Raw genomic sequence first — 17500 nt, 5'->3', positions numbered from 1 at the left:
AAATTTAAATTTGAAAGGACTTTATTCATTTAAGGAAAACAAACAAGTAAGAATTGATTCGGAAGATCGAATAAAAATTTTCAAATTTTTATTCGATGCAATTATAACTGATCCTAGGGATAAAACAATTAGAAAAAAATATATTGGAATAAAAGAAATCAATAAAAAAGTTCCTCGATGGTCATACAAATTAATCGACGAATTAGAACAACAGGAAGTAGAAAATGACAAAAATGGGCCAACGAATCATCAAATTCGTTCAAGAAAAGCCAAACGTGTCGTGATTTTTACTGATATTCCGGAGAATACCGATCCTTATACTAATAACAAAGAGACTAATAATTCTGATCAAGCTGAAGAGTTGGCTTTGATACGTTATTCACAACAATCGGATTTTCGTCGAGATATAATAAAGGGCTCCGTGCGAGCTCAAAGACGTAAAACGATTATTTGGGAACTGTTTCAAGCAAATGTGCATTCCCCTCTTTTTTTGGATAGACTAGACAAACCCCTTTTTTTTTATTTTGATATTCCCGAGCTGATGAAAATCATTTTTTTAAATTGGATTTGGAAAAAGAAGGAATTAAAAATTTCGGATTATACAAAGGAAAAGACAAAAGAAAGTGAGAAAAAAGAGGAGGACAAAAACGAAAAATACAAAAGAGAGAAAAAAATTCGTATAGAAATAGCAGAAGCTTGGGATAGCTTTTTCTTTGCTCAAGTAATAAGAGGTTTTTTATTAGTAATCCAATCAATTTTTAGAAAATATATTCTATTACCTTCATTAATAATAGCTAAAAATATTGTTCGTATATTATTATTTCAATTTCCCGAATGGTCCGAGGATTTAAAGGATTTGAATAAAGAAATCCATGTTAAATGCACCTATAATGGCGTTCAATTATCCGAAAAAGAATTTCCGAAAAACTGGTTAACAGACGGTATTCAGATAAAGATACTATTTCCTTTTCGTCTGAAACCTTGGCACAGATCTAAGTTACGATCCCCTCATAAAGATCCAATTAAAAAGAAAGGGAAAGGACAAAAAAATGATTTTTGTTTTTTAACAGTTTTGGGAATGGAAGCTGAACTGCCTTGTGGTTCTCCCCGAAAACAACTTTCCTTTTTTGAACCCATTTTTAAAGAATTCGAAAAAAATAAATTCAAATTAAAAAAAAAATGTTTTTTAGTTCTAAGAGTTTTAAAAGAAAGAACAAAATTTTTTATAAATGCTACATTTATAAATGTAGCAAAAGCAAAAGAAACAAAAAAATGGGTCCTCAAAAGCATTATATTTCTAAAAAAAATAATAAAAGAATTTTCAAAAAGAAACCAAATTATATTATTTGGATTGAAAAAACTAGGAATATACGAATTGAGTGAAACTAAAAAAGAAAAAGATTCGATAATACATAATAAAATTATTCCCGAATCGTCTATTGAAATTCGATCTATGGATTGGGCAACTTACTCATTGACAGAAAAAAGGATTAAAAATCTAACTAATAGAACAAATACAATCATAAATCAAATAGAAAAAATGAAAAAAGACAAGAAAAGAGAGTTTATAACTCGAGAGATAAATCTTAACCCTAACAAAATAAGTTATGAAGATAAAAGATTAGAATCACCAAAAAATATTTGGCGGATATTAAAAAGAAAAAATATTCGATTACTTCGTAAATCCCATCATTTTTTAAAATTTTTTATTGAAAAGATATCTATGTATATCTTTCTGCGTATCATTAATACCCCTAGAATCAATGCACAGCTTTTTATTGAATTAACAAAAAAAATTATTACTAAATACATTTACAATAATGAAGCAAATCGAGAAAGAATTGATAAAACAAATCAAAGTATAATTAACTTTATTTCAACTATAAAAAGGTCACCTTGTATTAATAAGAATTCACATATTTTTTTGGACTTATCTTACTTGTCACAAGCATATGTATTCTACAAATTATCACAAACCCAAGTCAGTAACTTATATAAGTTAAGATCTGTCTTTAAATATTACAGAACATATTTTTTTATTAAGAATGAAATAAAAGAGTATTTTGTTGGAACGCAAGAAATATTTGATTCCGAATTAAGACAACATAAGAACCTTCGAAATTCTGTAATTAATGAATGGAAAAACTGGCTAAAGGATCATTATCAATATCAATATGATTTATCTCAGATTAGATGGTCACGATTAGTACCGCAAAAATGGCGAAATAGAGTCAATCAATATCAATGCCGTACGGCTAAAAATAAAGATTTAAACAAATGTGATTCATATGAAAAAAACCGATTAATTCATTATGAAAAACAAAATGATTTTGAAATAGATTTATTACTAAATCAAAAAGAAAATTTTAAAAAACAATATAGATATGATCTTTTTTCATATAAATCGATTAATTATGAGGATAAGAAAGACTCATATATTTATGGATTGCCATTACAAGTAAATAATAACCAAGAGATTTCTTATACTTACAATACGCCTAAACACAAACTATTTGATATGCTGGAAGGTATCCTTATCAATAATTATCTAGGAGAAGATGATAGTATAGATAGAAAAAAAGATATGGATCGAAAATATTTTGATTGGAAAATTCTCAATTTTTGTCTTAGAAAGAAGACCGATATTGGGGCCTGGGTCGATATTGATACTGTCACCAACAGAAATAAAAATACTAAGACTAAGACTGGGGTTAATAATTATCAAATAATCGATAAAATTGATAAGAAAAAGAAAGGTCTTTTTTATTTCACGATTCATCAAGATCAAAAAATGAACCCATTCAATCAAAAAAAACCTCTTGTGGATTGGATGGGAATGAATGAAGAAATACTAAGTCGTCCCATATCGAATCTAGAACTTTGGTTATTCCCAGAATTTGTGATACTTTATAATACATATAAGATTAAACCGTGGGTCATACCAATCAAATTACTTCTTTTCAATTTTAATGTAAATAAAAATGTTAAGAAACATAAAAGTATCACTGGAAAGAAAAAAAGCGATATTTTTATATTATCGAATGAAAAAAAGACTTTTGAATTAGAAAATAAAAATCAAGGAGAAAAAGAATTAGCGGACCAAGCAGATCTTGAATCAGCTCTCTCAAACCAAGAAAAAAAAAAGAAAAAGATGTTGAAGAAGATTATACGGGATCAGACATGAAAAAACGTAGAAACAAAAAGCAATACAGGAATAAAATAGAAGCAGAGCTTGAGCTCTTACTAAAAAGGTATTTGAATTTTCAATTGAGATGGAATGATTATTTAAATCAAAGAATCATCAATAACATCAAAGTATATTGTCTCCTGCTTAGAATGACAAATCCAAGAGAAATTGTTATATCCGCTATTCAAAGGGACGAAATGAATCTGGATATTATGACAGTCCATAAGGATTTACCTCTTACAGAAGTGATGAAAAGGGGAATATTGATTATCGAACCAGTTCGTCTGTCTGTAAAAAATGATGGAAAATTTATTATATATCAAACCATAGGTATTTCATTGGTTCATAAGAGTAAGCATCAAATTAATCAAAGATACCTAGTTGATAAAAATAAGAAGAATTTTTATGAATCCATTGCAATACATCAAAAAATGAATGGAAATAGAGACAAAAATCATTATGATTTGCTTGTTCTTGAAAATATTTTATCCCCGAGGCATCGTAGAGAATTGAGAATTCTAATTTTTTTCAATTCTAGGAATAGAAACAATATCCATAGAAATACAGTATTTTGCAATGGATGCAATGGAAATAAGGTAACAAATTTCGATCAAGTTTTGTTGAATAAAAGAAAAAATCTTGATAGAGGTAAAAATAAACTAATTAAATTAAAGTTCTTTCTTTGGCCCAATTATCGATTAGAAGATTTAGCTTGTATGAATCGCTATTGGTTTGATACCAATAATGGCAGTCGTTTCAGTATGACAAGGATTCGTATGTATCCGCGATTGAAAAGTCATTATATTAATTCGATCTAAAATGAATCAACAAAATCTTCTGATTTTTTTTAAGTCTAAATTATTGTTTATTTTTTTTTGTGAGTACAGAAATAGACTATACTTTTGTATAGGATATCCTATCCGAATCCAATTTTAAAAATGGGATTGATTATTGAGTAATAAATTAAGTAATTTTATTTGACAAAATTAAGAATTCTTAACGAAATTAAGATTATTGTGTATATCAAATTCAAATGAGTGGCATTATTATTACTGATCAAGAAATATATATATATATCGATAAAAATATCTCAAAAAAAGAGAGGGGCGATTCCTATTTATGGTAAAAAATTCATTCATCTCAATTATTTCGCAAGAAGAAAAAGAAGAAAACAGGGGATCCGTTGAATTCCAAGTATTGAGTTTCACCAATAAAATAAGACGACTTACTTCACATTTGGAATTGCACAGAAAAGACTATTTATCTCAAAGAGGTCTACGTAAAATTCTGGGAAAACGTCAACGGCTGCTGTCTTATTTGTCAAAGAAAAATAGAGTACGTTATAAAAACTTAATTAATAGGTTGGGTATTCGGGAATCAAGAATTCGTTAATTTTTAATTTTTCGTTAATTTGAAGAGTCATTTTTAATTATTTGATTTATTAGATCTTGAATTTTGATGAATTTTTTTTTCGTTTTACGCAATTCACGGAAGAATGAATCGAGGAAAAACTTATGAATATACCAGCTACAAGAAAAGATCTCATGATAGTCAATATGGGCCCCCACCACCCGTCAATGCATGGTGTTCTTCGACTCATCGTTACTCTGGACAGTGAAGATGTTATTGACTGTGAACCAATATTGGGTTATTTACACAGAGGAATGGAAAAAATTGCGGAAAACCGAACAATTGTACAATATCTGCCTTATGTAACTCGTTGGGATTATTTAGCTACTATGTTCACAGAAGCAATAACTGTAAATGGGCCAGAACAGTTAGGAAATATTCAAGTACCTAAAAGAGCCAGTTATATCAGAGTAATTATGTTGGAATTGAGTCGTATAGCTTCTCATCTGTTATGGCTCGGACCCTTTATGGCAGATATTGGTGCACAAACTCCTTTCTTCTATATTTTCAGAGAAAGAGAATTCATATATGATCTATTCGAAGCTGCCACTGGTATGAGAATGATGCATAATTATTTTCGTATCGGAGGGGTAGCGGCTGATCTACCTTATGGCTGGATAGATAAATGTTTGGATTTCTGCCATTATTTTTTTACAGGAGTTACTGAATATCAAAAACTTATTACACGAAATCCTATTTTTTTAGAACGCGTTGAGGGCGTAGGAATTATTGGTAGAGACGAAGTAATAAATTGGGGTTTATCAGGACCAATGCTGCGAGCTTCCGGAATACAATGGGATCTTCGTAAAGTTGATCATTATGAGTGTTACGACGAATTGGATTGGGAAGTCCAATGGCAAAAAGAAGGGGATTCATTAGCTCGTTATTTAGTCCGAATTGGTGAAATGACAGAATCCATAAAAATTATTCAACAGGCTCTAGAAGGAATTCCTGGGGGTCCCTATGAGAATTTAGAAATCCGATACTTTGATAGAGAAAGGTATCCAGAATGGCATGATTTTGAATATCGATTCATTAGTAAAAAACCTTCTCCTATTTTTGAATTGCCGAAACAAGAACTTTATGTGAGAGTCGAAGCCCCAAAGGGCGAATTGGGAATTTTTCTGATAGGGGATCAGAGTGGTTTTCCTTGGAGATGTAAAATTCGCCCGCCGGGTTTTATCAATTTGCAAATTCTTCCTCAGTTAGTTAAAAGAATGAAATTGGCTGATATTATGACAATACTAGGTAGCATAGATATCATTATGGGAGAAGTTGATCGTTGAAATGATAATTGATACAACGGAAATACAAGATATCAATTCTTTTTACAGAGTGGAATCCTTAAAAGAGGTCTATGGAATTATATGGGTGCTTGTTCCTATTTTGACTCTTGTATTGGGAATCACAATAGGCGTACTAGTAATTGTATGGTTAGAAAGAGAAATATCCGCAGGGCTGCAACAACGTATTGGACCCGAATACGCCGGTCCTTTGGGAGTTCTTCAAGCTCTAGCAGATGGGACAAAACTACTTTTCAAAGAGAATCTTCTTCCATCTAGAGGAGATACTCGTTTATTCAGTATCGGACCATCCATAGCAGTCATATCAATTCTACTAAGTTATTCAGTAATTCCTTTTGACTATCGCCTTGTTTTATCCGATCTCAATATCGGGGTTTTTTTATGGATTGCGGTTTCAAGTATTGCTCCCATTGGACTTCTTATGTCAGGATATGGTTCAAATAATAAATATTCCTTTTTAGGTGGTCTACGAGCTGCTGCTCAATCGATTAGTTATGAAATACCATTAACCCTATGTGTATTATCAATAGCTCTACGTGCGATTCGTTGAAACATAAACTTTTCCCTATTCCTTTCTTTCTAGTCGTTATAGAAAAAGAGTTGAAATAAATTGCATAGATATCTTCATTTTTAATTCATTATTTGGATTTTGGATTAATGAATTAAATTATATTAAATTATATAGTTATATGAGTGAAAGAAAACAGCTATATAATATATATTTGCAGTAAAATTATTGAGTCTCGTCTTCGATGTATAAGAAGAATTAAAGAGTTGAGCATAAATAAACAGAAGAAGAAGAAACCGTTTACCCCAAGATTGGTTGATTAGTCATGTCATCCTAGCTTGAAGCGGGTTCAAAAAAATCAACCCTATTCGGTTTTTACTAACATTTGTTTGCATTACCATAAAGCGGGGGGTTTAGCAAAAATGAGTGGATGGTTAGAAATGCCAAACTACGCAAAGGATTAGTAATAGCGATTATGTAATTTATCCCAAAGGACATTTACACATAATATAAAAAGAATACTAATTGGGGCTTTAAGTTAGTAGAAATGATCCGGCAGTACTCCCCACGATTCCGATCCAGAGTATACTCCTATCCACCAATTAAAATAAATGACTATCGGAAACGAAATAATCCTTTATTTTGTAAGCTCCCCCTTTTTCTTAGAATCCCCATTTTCTTTTTAATAAAAGAAAGAAGAATAGGAATGAAAAAAAAATAGAAAAAATATAATTACAAAAAAAAAGAGAGATCCTTTTTTTATTCTTTTATTTTATTCTTTCTTTCCTATATACATAGTCATGGAGATAGAATTAGTGTCATAATTCATCAACTAAACTAATAGAATGTCTAATTATTTTTCATAATTGAAAACGACGGGTTATTGATATTTCTACAAGCAGTATTTTATTGAAGACTAAAAGTTATTACTTAACAAATAAGAATTTAAATTATTTATTAAATTTATTAAATAAAGGATAAGATCGATTCAGACGTAGTTTTTTTTATTTATTATTATATAACAGACAGAATTTAAGCGGTCTAATTCAGGTCCTTTGCTAGATTTGGAACCTATTTATCCTATAAATATATCAAGATAAATAATACCGACTCGGTCCTTAGATTTATTTATGGCCCCAGGGGAGCCGTATGAGGTGAAAATCTCATGTACGGTTCTGAAATAGCGATGGTAACAGTGATGTTATCACCTACTATGATTATCTAACAGTTTAAGTACAGTTGATATAGTTGAGGCTCAATCAAAATATGGTTTTTGGGGATGGAATTTGTGGCGTCAACCTATAGGGTTTATCGTTTTTCTAATTTCTTCCCTAGCAGAATGTGAGAGATTACCTTTTGATTTACCAGAAGCAGAAGAAGAATTAGTAGCAGGTTATCAAACCGAATATTCGGGCATCAAATTTGGTTTATTTTATGTTGCTTCCTATCTAAACCTATTAGTTTCTTCATTATTTGTAACAGTTCTTTACTTGGGCGGTTGGAATATTTCTATTCCGTACATATTCGTTTCTGATCTTTTTGAAATAAATAAAACACGCTGGGTCTTTGGAACGACAATTGGTATCTTTATTACATTAGCCAAAACTTATTTGTTCTTGTTCATTTCTATCACAACAAGATGGACTTTACCTAGGCTAAGAATAGACCAACTATTAAATCTGGGATGGAAATTTCTTTTACCTATTTCTCTTGGTAATCTATTATTAACAACTTCTTTCCAACTTCTTTCACTGTAAAGGAATACTATATTCTCAATTTGTGGCTTGTCTCAAACAAGAGAAAGAAACAAACATAAAAATATTCATAGATATTTACAATATGTTCCCTATGGTAACTGGGGTCATGAATTATGGTCAACAAACAGTACGAGCTGCAAGGTACATTGGTCAAAGTTTCATGATTACCCTATCCCATGCAAATCGTTTACCTGTAACGATTCAATATCCCTATGAAAAATTAATCACATCAGAACGTTTCCGCGGTCGAATACATTTTGAGTTTGATAAATGCATTGCTTGTGAAGTATGTGTTCGTGTATGCCCTATAGATTTACCTGTTGTTGATTGGAAATTGGAAACTAATATTCGAAAGAAACGGTTGCTTAATTACAGTATTGATTTCGGAATCTGTATATTTTGTGGTAACTGTGTTGAGTATTGTCCAACAAATTGTTTATCAATGACTGAAGAATATGAGCTTTCTACTTATGATCGTCACGAATTGAATTATAATCAAATTGCCTTGGGTCGTTTACCAATATCAGTAATTGACGATTATACAATTCGAACAATTTTAAATTCACCTAAAAAAAAATAAGTAAATAAAAAAAAAGATATATAAGTAAATCCTTTGATTAAAGATAAAGAGTAATTTCCAATTAGTAAGTTTCCGTTTTGATCGAAATAAATGCCGTTTCTTTTGTTTATTTTGTTTAGTCACTAACTACAAATTTCAACTATTGATTAGTTGGTTTGTGCTTTAATTTGGATTGAAAATCTCTGAATATGAATATATCTGTAATCATTTAGAAATCTAAATATAAATATATATAGTTTCGAACCACTCTTTAAGATAAAGAATGATATTAGTCCAAGAACTATACCTACATCAATTCACATTCCTTAGCATTTAGATTTAATTCAATTAAGATAAGAACTTTTCAGAAAAAAATTTTTCCTGGTGAGGTCAATAAGGTCATGAAAAAAATTTCGATTTATTTATCTCTTTACATATAATGGATTTGCCCGGACCGATACATGATTTTCTTTTAGTCTTTTTGGGATCCAGTCTTATATTAGGAGGTGTAGGAGTAGTATTACTTACCAACCCAATTTATTCTGCTTTTTCGTTGGGACTGGTTCTTGTTTGTATATCTTTATTCTATATTCTATCAAACTCTCATTTTGTAGCTGCCGCACAGCTCCTTATTTACGTGGGGGCCATAAATATTTTAATCATATTTGCTGTCATGTTCATGAATGGTTCAGAATATTACAAAGATTTTAATCTTTGGACCGTTGGAGAGGGGGTTACTTTGTTGGTTTGTACAGGTATTTTTGTTTCACTAATGACTACTATTCTGGATACGTCATGGTACGGGATTATTTGGACTACAAGATCAAACCAGATTATAGAGCAAGATTTGATAAGTAACAGTCAACAAATTGGAATTCATTTATCAACAGATTTTTTTCTTCCATTTGAACTCATTTCGATAATTCTTTTAGCTGCTTTGATAGGTGCAATTGCTGTGGCTCGCCAGTAAGAAATCTTTCGAACTAATCTAATAACCTAAATACAAATTAAACTTTGTTCTGTGTTATCACATCCATTTCCCCTCACTTCAATTTTATTTGAAGATTGTTTATGTATAAAATATAAATAGAAATTCTTTTATTCAATCTATTACCAAACTTTTTATATTCTATCTAGTCAGTTGAACCCATTAAATTGTTTTTTATCTTGAAATAAATCGAAATTGATAAGGAGTTGGTCAATGATGCTCGAACATGTACTTGTTGTGAGTGCCTATTTATTTTCTATCGGTATCTATGGATTGATCACAAGTCGAAATATGGTTAAAGCCCTTATGTGTCTTGAACTTATACTGAATGCAGTTAATATAAATTTTGTAACATTTTCTGATTTTTTTGATAGTCGCCAATTAAAAGGAAATATTTTTTCAATTTTTGTTATAGCTATTGCAGCCGCTGAAGCAGCTATTGGACCAGCTATTGTTTCCGCAATTTATCGTAACAGAAAATCAACTCGTATCAATCAATCAAATTTGTTGAATAAGTAGTATTGTATTAATAAGCAGTATTAATCATATAAATTATAATATTTATATAGTCGAATTAACATGGATGGTACATAACGTATTGATCGTGTTTACAAAAAATGCAATAAATCAAAGGATCTTGGACCTCTCGCATGAGCCGATCCGGAAGCAGATTAATTCTAAAAATTCTGGTAAATCATTGATTCATCTGGTGTCTAAATACTAAATATATGTATAATTCATTTACAAGTTTACTAGATCGAAAACTTATGATGTTCAAAAATTTATATATCCAATGTCACATTCAGTAAAGATTTATGATACGTGTATAGGGTGTACTCAATGTGTCCGAGCCTGCCCCACAGATGTATTAGAAATGATACCTTGGGACGGATGTAAAGCTAAACAAATTGCTTCTGCTCCAAGAACAGAAGACTGTGTTGGTTGTAAGAGATGTGAATCCGCCTGTCCAACGGATTACTTGAGTGTTCGAGTTTATTTATGGCATGAAACAACTCGAAGCATGGGCCTAGCTTATTGATTCCTTTCACAAATCCCACCTGAATACATTCATTTTTTTTACCGACAAAAATCCCCCTGCTCGAAAAAATAAAATAAAAAAAAATAGAATATCTTTTTTCGAGCACGGATTTTTCTGGCCCAAGTGTATCTTGTTTTTACTACGAATTATTTTCCTTGGTTAACAATAGTGGTAGTTTTGCCAATATTCGCGGGTTCTTTAATTTTCTTTCTCCCTCATAGAGGAAATAAGGTAATAAGGGGGTATACTATATTCATATGTGCTCTGGAACTCCTTCTAATAACTTATGCCTTCTATTATCATTTCCAATTGGACGATCGATTAATGCAACTGACGGAGGATTATAAATGGATCAATTTTTTTGATTTTTACTGGAGATTGGGAATAGATGGACTTTCTATAGGACCTATTTTGCTGACAGGATTTATCACCACTTTAGCTACTTTAGCGGCTCGGCCGGTTACTCGAGATTCCCGATTATTCCATTTCCTGATGTTAGCAATGTATAGCGGCCAAATAGGATCATTTTCTTCTCGAGACCTTTTACTCTTTTTCATCATGTGGGAGTTAGAATTAATTCCCGTTTATCTACTTCTATCCGTGTGGGGGGGAAAGAAACGTTTGTATTCAGCCACAAAGTTTATTTTGTACACTGCGGGAAGTTCCGTTTTTTTCTTAATGGGAGTTCTGGGTATCGGTTTATATGGTTCCAATGAACCAACATTAAATTTTGAAACATCAGCGAATCAATCTTATCCAGTAGCACTGGAAATAATATTCTATATTGGATTTCTTATTGCTTTTGCTGTCAAATCACCAATTATACCTTTACATACATGGTTACCAGACACCCATGGAGAGGCACATTACAGTACTTGTATGCTTCTAGCCGGAATTTTATTAAAAATGGGAGCGTATGGATTGGTTCGGATTAATATGGAATTATTGCCCCGCGCTCATTCTCTATTTGCTCCCTGGTTGATTATAGTAGGCACAATTCAAATAATCTATGCAGCTTCAGCATCTCCCGGTCAACGTAATTTAAAAAAAAGAATAGCCTATTCCTCCATATCTCATATGGGTTTCATAATTATAGGAATTGGCTCTATAAGTGATATGGGCCTCAATGGAGCCATTTTACAAATAATCTCTCATGGCTTTATTGGCGCTGCACTTTTTTTCTTGGCGGGAACGAGTTTTGATAGAATACGTCTTGTTTATCTCGACGAAATGGGCGGAATGGCGATCCCGGTTCCAAAAATATTCACGACTTTCAGTATCTTATCGATGGCTTCCCTTGCATTACCGGGGATGAGTGGTTTTGTTGCAGAATTAATAGTATTTTTGGGACTAATTACCAGCCAAAAATTTTTTTTAATAACAAAAATACTAATTACATTTGTAATGGCAATTGGAATGATATTAACTCCTATTTATTCATTATCTATGTTACGCCAAATGTTCTATGGATACAAGTTTTTTAATGCTCCAAACTCTTATTTTTTTGATTCTGGACCGCGAGAGTTATTTGTTTCGATCTCTATCCTTTTACCAGTAATAGGTATTGGTATTTATCCGGATTTCGTTTTCTCACTATCAGTTGACAAGGTCGAAGATATTATATCTATCTATTTTTATAGATAATTTTCATGAATAAAATAAAAAATCAAACAGCAATCCTATACTAATGCTATACTATAATAATAAATAATATTAGGATGTTTTAAAAAATTCGTTGTACAATTAAAAAAAAACAATAAAATAATAAGTATTTTTTCTTCTCTTAAGTTTAAGTTAAACTTAAGTTAAAAATAAAAAAATGAATTAGACTTTTAACCAGATTTGTTTGGCCTTTGTAAGAACCTTTTGAATCACTACTTTGATTCAAAAGGTTCTCGAAGGCTTACACAATGTTTTCTTATATATATATGCTGTCCCATGTTTGCTTGTGTTCGTTAGGTCCTTTCTTCAGTTAGACGTTAGTGTAAATGAACCATAACTATGTAGCCCTATTCCTAATAGATTGACCCCAAAATAGCATATCCAAATTATAAGAAATCCCATCGAGGCTACAATTGCGGAATTTACACCTTCAAAATTCTTATTTGTTCGAATATGTAAATAAATCGCGAATATGGTCCAAGTAATAAATGCCCAAGTTTCCTTCGGATCCCAATTCCAATATGAGCCCCATGCCTCATTTGCCCATACTGCTCCCGAAAGAATACCTATGGTTAAAAAGAGAAACCCTATACCAATAATACGATAACTCCAATGATCCAATTGTTGAATCAATTGAGATCTATAATAATTCCTAGAAGAGATCAAAGAAATGTTCCATAAAACGTTGTTTCTTTCATTCATGTATTGGATCTCATCAAATGAAAATGAATCATTATTCTTTTTCTCAAAAGCCCTTATGACTTTTCGAAATGTAATGACTATAAGAGCTACTGATAATAATGATCCACATAAAAGAGCTGCATAACCCAATACCATCATACTTACGTGCATCATTAACCAATGAGATTGTAGAGCGGGTACTAATATTACGGATTGGTGCGTTTCAGTTAAAAAACCAGAAGTAGCAAAGCCTTGGGTAAAAATAACACTTGGCGCGGTTATTGCGCTTAAATGGTTTATATTTTTTTTTAAATACGGAACCATACAAATAATGGACAAACTCCACGAAAGAAAAATGAATGATTCGTATAAATCACTTAAGGGTAAATGTCTCGAATAAATCCAACGAGTAACTAATAATCCTGTTATACAGACAAAAGTAGTTTTTATGCCCTTTTCTGATGAATCATATAGTCCTGCGCTTTCATTAATTAATAAGATTATCAAACGAATTGAAATTACAATTGAAACAACCGAAAAGGATATATGAGTTAATATATGCTCTAAACTTGAAAATATCATAAAAAAAATTATAAAATAAATAAAAAAAGGGGGGGGGGGATTCTCAAAATTATAGGAATGGAAATCGGGAATTGAATTTATTATAGGACTTACTCTTTTATAAGATGCCATGCCGCCACTCGGACTCGAACCGAGATGCTCTAGCACTGCTTCCTAAGAGCAGCGTGTCTACCGATTTCACCATAGCGGCTTGTTCGAAATCATAATAACCTATTCTTATTTAATCGTCTAGGTTAAAGTACTCAATCATTCAATATTTTTTAGTTTTATAGGAAACATTTCAATTCATGAATAAAGAAATTGATGAATAAAAACTCGTTTAAAAAATAGTGATTTAAAACGTATTTCCAATAATAATCCTTATTTTTTATTATTTGTTTGATTTAATTAAATTGGGGTTGGGTTAGGTATTGAGCGTATCATATAAAAAAAGAGTTTCGATTTCTATCGTAATTGGACCCTACTTCAAATTAGAATAACCCGTTAAAAATGAATACTTAATACATATATTGATCTATCTTCCCCAGCCCAAGCAACTATAGGATCCATTTTTTTTTTTATTTTTGATGACCAAAATTGATACATTTCTCGTATAAAATATCCACCTAAATGGGACAAGAAGCTTTTATCAATGGATATTTTATACGAGGTATATAAGGTATATATAAGGAGTATATATATATTGATAATTATTGTTTAAAATGATTGTTCAGAAAATTACAAAACAAGTTTGAAACTAAAAAAATGAGTTTCAACAACTCATTAATTTTAATTTGGATTAAAGATCTTATATTTGTTGTTCTATAAAAAATAGTATATATATTATATAAATATAATAAATAAATATAAAAAAGACAAAACTTTACTAAAAAGACAGTTGAAACTTTATATCTTGTATTTATTCTTTTTTTTGTCAAACAAAAAAGAATATCATTTTACAAAATTAAGTATTAAGTATACAAAACAATAATTATTTTACATAACATAATGGCAAAACGAATTCAATTTAATATTTATCCATTCAAAACATTAAGGAATGGGAATCATTACTTTTTTTTTTATTTTTTATAGTTTTTAAGTATAATTATTATATATAAATTAAAAAATTAGAAACGAAATTCAAAATGAAACTAGACTTTTTTTAGAGTCAGAGATAGATTCAGATTATTCCAGTAATTAGTTATTTATTTCTTATTGTACAAAAAACTTTTTGAATTCCCTGTAGAAAGAGATTTCGCTAACGAAAAAGCTTTCAATGCTACCCAATACCCCTCCATTTTCCAAATATTTTTACGAATTCGTTTTTTTGATATAGAAGTGCGTTTTTTTGGAACTGCCATTAAAAAATTATGATAGAGTATTCATTTTTCTCTAGTTGGATGTGAAAGACATCTATTGTTCAAAACCAATTGTTCTTTACTTACTATCTAATTATCTATTTATAGTCTAAATTAGACTCTCGTCATAAAAAAAGAAAAAATATAAACCAAAGTGGTTGTTCCTTTATATTGTTTATTGTTTATTTTCATCGTGCTATATTTATACATGTAATAAAATACATCAAAAAGTTTAAGAAACCAACCCTTAATTCCCTTAATTTTTTTTTAATTGCTTAATTAGTCAAACTCGAAAAAGAGTGCACCTAATTAAAATTTTCAAATTCAAATGAGACTCGCAGTTAATGTGTTAAAGTATACATCATTTTTTTCTAAAGAAAAGTCATTTTATTTTAGTAATTCCTTCAATCAATTCAAAACTGCATTGGTTAATGATTCTGAATAAACGAACTAAAAAAAATAGCTCTTATTTCCTTGAGTTAAGTTATGTATGGACTGTGTTTGTCTTTTATGAATCATATCAAAATAAAATACTCTTTTTGGTGTAATTATTTGTCCTTACCCTCTCCCGAGATTAAAATAATTTTTTTATTAACTGATTCCTTTCAAAAAAAAAAATAAGAGCTGGTGAATCAGAAACAGTTAATTAAAAATAAAAGATTTTTATTTATTTATTTTTATGGAATATACATATCAATATTCATGGATCATACCTTTCATTCCAGTTATAATTCCTATGTTAATAGGAGTGGGACTTCTCCTTTTCCCGAAGGCAACAAAAAATCTTCGCCGCATGTGGGCTTTTCCTAGTGTTTTATTGTTAAGTATAGTTATGATTTTTTCAGCCAATCCGCCTATTCAGCAAATAAATAACAGTTATATCTATCAATATGTATGGTCTTGGACCATCAATAATGACTTTTCTTTAGAGTTCACCTACTTGATCGATCCACTTACTTCTATTATGTCAATCTTAATTACTACTGTTGGAATTATGGTTCTTATTTATAGTGACAATTATATGTCTCATGATCAAGGATATTTGAGATTTTTTGCTTATATGAGTTTTTTCAATACTTCAATGCTGGGATTAGTGACTAGTTCTAATTTGATACAAATTTATATTTTTTGGGAATTAGTTGGAGTCTGTTCTTATCTATTAATAGGTTTTTGGTTCACACGACCGATTGCAGCGAATGCTTGTCAAAAAGCGTTTGTAACTAATCGTGTAGGGGATTTTGGTTTATTATTAGGAATTTTAGGTCTTTATTGGATAACAGGCAGTTTCGAATTTCAGGATTTGTTTGAGATATTCAATAACTTGATTTATAATAATGAAGTTAATTTTTTATTTGTTACTTTGTGTGCCCTCCTATTATTTTCTGGTGCAATTGCTAAATCCGCTCAATTTCCCCTTCAGGTATGGTTACCTGATGCTATGGAAGGACCTACTCCTATTTCAGCTCTTATACATGCTGCTACTATGGTAGCCGCAGGAATTTTTCTTGTAGCTCGGCTTCTTCCTCTTTTCATAGTTATACCTTACATAATGAATATAATAGCTTTGATAGGTATAATAACATTACTATTAGGAGCTACTTTAGCTCTTGCTCAAAAAGATATTAAGAGAAGTTTGGCCTATTCTACAATGTCTCAATTGGGTTATATGATGTTAGCTCTCGGTATTGGGTCTTATCGAGCTGCTTTATTTCATTTGATTACTCATGCTTATTCGAAAGCATTGTTGTTTTTAGGGTCCGGATCAATCATTCATTCAATGGAAGCGATTGTTGGGTATTCTCCAGATAAAAGTCAGAATATGGTTCTTATGGGTGGTTTAACAAAACATGTGCCGATTACAAAAACTGCTTTTTTTTTAGGTATACTTTCCCTTTGTGGTATTCCACCTCTTGCCTGTTTTTGGTCTAAAGATGAAATTCTTAATGATAGTTGGTTGTATTCACCGATTTTTGCAATAATAGCTTTTTTCACAGCAGGATTAACTGCATTTTATATGTTTCGGATCTATTTACTTACTTTTGAAGGATATTTAAATGTTCATTTTCAAAATTACAGCGGCAAAACAAATAACTCGTTTTATTCAATATCTCTATGGGGTAAAGATATAGAAGGGAAAAAAAGAATTCAAAAAAGATTTCGTTTATTATCTTTATTAACAATGAATAATAATAATGAAAGGATTTCTTTTTTGTTGAAGAAGACGTATCCAATTGATATTAATGTAAGAAAGATGAGGCGGCCCTTTATTACTATTACGCATTTTGGTATTAAGAACACTTTTTTGTATCCCCATGAATCGGATACTACTATGCTATTTCCTATGCTTGTATTAGGCATATTTACTTTGTTCGTTGGGGCCATAGGAATTCCTTTCAATCAACAAGGAATGGATTTGGACATATTATCCAAATTGTCTCTATGTAATGTTTTACAGAAGTTTTTATGATTGAGAAAAAAAAAATATT

General features: G+C 30.6%; 13 protein-coding genes and 1 non-coding gene across 14 annotated transcripts in view; 11 read left to right on the top strand and 3 right to left on the bottom strand. All coding sequences in view use genetic code 11, as the record gives it.

Annotated features, from left to right (window-relative positions):
* The window catches only part of ycf1, a 4923-nt gene extending 1739 nt beyond the window's left edge, over positions 1-3184 (top strand). Inside the window, exon 1 of the mRNA in view lies at positions 1-3184. This exon is cut by the window's left edge and continues 1739 nt beyond it. Coding sequence (YP_009318212.1) covers positions 1-3184 — 3184 coding nt within the window.
* Positions 3185-4306: 1122 nt separating this feature from the next.
* rps15 (ribosomal protein S15) lies at positions 4307-4579 on the top strand. The gene has a single exon. It carries the CDS (start codon positions 4307-4309, stop codon positions 4577-4579), a length of 273 nt encoding a protein of 90 aa, YP_009318211.1.
* Positions 4580-4701: 122 nt separating this feature from the next.
* ndhH (NADH dehydrogenase subunit 7) lies at positions 4702-5883 on the top strand. The gene has a single exon. The coding sequence runs from the start codon at positions 4702-4704 to the stop codon at positions 5881-5883; it is 1182 nt and encodes a 393-aa protein (YP_009318210.1).
* A 1-nt stretch (position 5884) lies between these two features.
* Positions 5885-8166, top strand: ndhA (NADH dehydrogenase subunit 1). Its single transcript has 2 exons — positions 5885-6440; positions 7628-8166. The coding sequence occupies exons 1-2, from the start codon at positions 5885-5887 to the stop codon at positions 8164-8166; spliced, it is 1095 nt and encodes a 364-aa protein (YP_009318209.1).
* An 82-nt stretch (positions 8167-8248) lies between these two features.
* Positions 8249-8746, top strand: ndhI (NADH dehydrogenase subunit I). Its single transcript has one exon. It carries the CDS (start codon positions 8249-8251, stop codon positions 8744-8746), a length of 498 nt encoding a protein of 165 aa, YP_009318208.1.
* A 418-nt stretch (positions 8747-9164) lies between these two features.
* Positions 9165-9695, top strand: ndhG (NADH dehydrogenase subunit 6). Its single transcript has one exon. The coding sequence runs from the start codon at positions 9165-9167 to the stop codon at positions 9693-9695; it is 531 nt and encodes a 176-aa protein (YP_009318207.1).
* Positions 9696-9926: 231 nt separating this feature from the next.
* On the top strand, positions 9927-10232 carry ndhE (NADH dehydrogenase subunit 4L). Its single transcript has one exon. It carries the CDS (start codon positions 9927-9929, stop codon positions 10230-10232), a length of 306 nt encoding a protein of 101 aa, YP_009318206.1.
* A 274-nt stretch (positions 10233-10506) lies between these two features.
* On the top strand, positions 10507-10752 carry psaC (photosystem I subunit VII). Its single transcript has one exon. The coding sequence runs from the start codon at positions 10507-10509 to the stop codon at positions 10750-10752; it is 246 nt and encodes an 81-aa protein (YP_009318205.1).
* A 165-nt stretch (positions 10753-10917) lies between these two features.
* On the top strand, positions 10918-12396 carry ndhD (NADH dehydrogenase subunit 4). Its single transcript has one exon. It carries the CDS (start codon positions 10918-10920, stop codon positions 12394-12396), a length of 1479 nt encoding a protein of 492 aa, YP_009318204.1.
* Positions 12397-12720: 324 nt separating this feature from the next.
* On the bottom strand, positions 12721-13677 carry ccsA (cytochrome c biogenesis protein). The gene has a single exon. It carries the CDS (start codon positions 13675-13677, stop codon positions 12721-12723), a length of 957 nt encoding a protein of 318 aa, YP_009318203.1.
* Positions 13678-13787: 110 nt separating this feature from the next.
* trnL-TAG lies at positions 13788-13867 on the bottom strand. Its single transcript has one exon. It is a non-coding gene; the product is annotated as a tRNA-Leu (tRNA).
* A 992-nt stretch (positions 13868-14859) lies between these two features.
* On the top strand, positions 14860-15030 carry rpl32 (ribosomal protein L32). Its single transcript has one exon. It carries the CDS (start codon positions 14860-14862, stop codon positions 15028-15030), a length of 171 nt encoding a protein of 56 aa, YP_009318202.1.
* Positions 15031-15693: 663 nt separating this feature from the next.
* Positions 15694-17481, top strand: ndhF (NADH dehydrogenase subunit 5). Its single transcript has one exon. The coding sequence runs from the start codon at positions 15694-15696 to the stop codon at positions 17479-17481; it is 1788 nt and encodes a 595-aa protein (YP_009318201.1).
* The window catches only part of ycf1, a 1629-nt gene continuing 1536 nt past the window's right edge, over positions 17408-17500 (bottom strand). The window contains exon 1 of the mRNA in view: positions 17408-17500. This exon is cut by the window's right edge and continues 1536 nt beyond it. Within this exon, the coding sequence (YP_009318200.1) occupies positions 17408-17500 (93 nt within the window).

The sequence above is a fragment of the chloroplast genome of Corylus avellana, assembly GCF_901000735.1.
Source record: "Corylus avellana chloroplast, complete genome".
Classification (NCBI taxonomy): Eukaryota; Viridiplantae; Streptophyta; class Magnoliopsida; order Fagales; family Betulaceae; genus Corylus; species Corylus avellana.
Note: the sequence above shows the minus strand (reverse complement) of the source record. Positions and strands in the feature narration are given on the sequence as shown.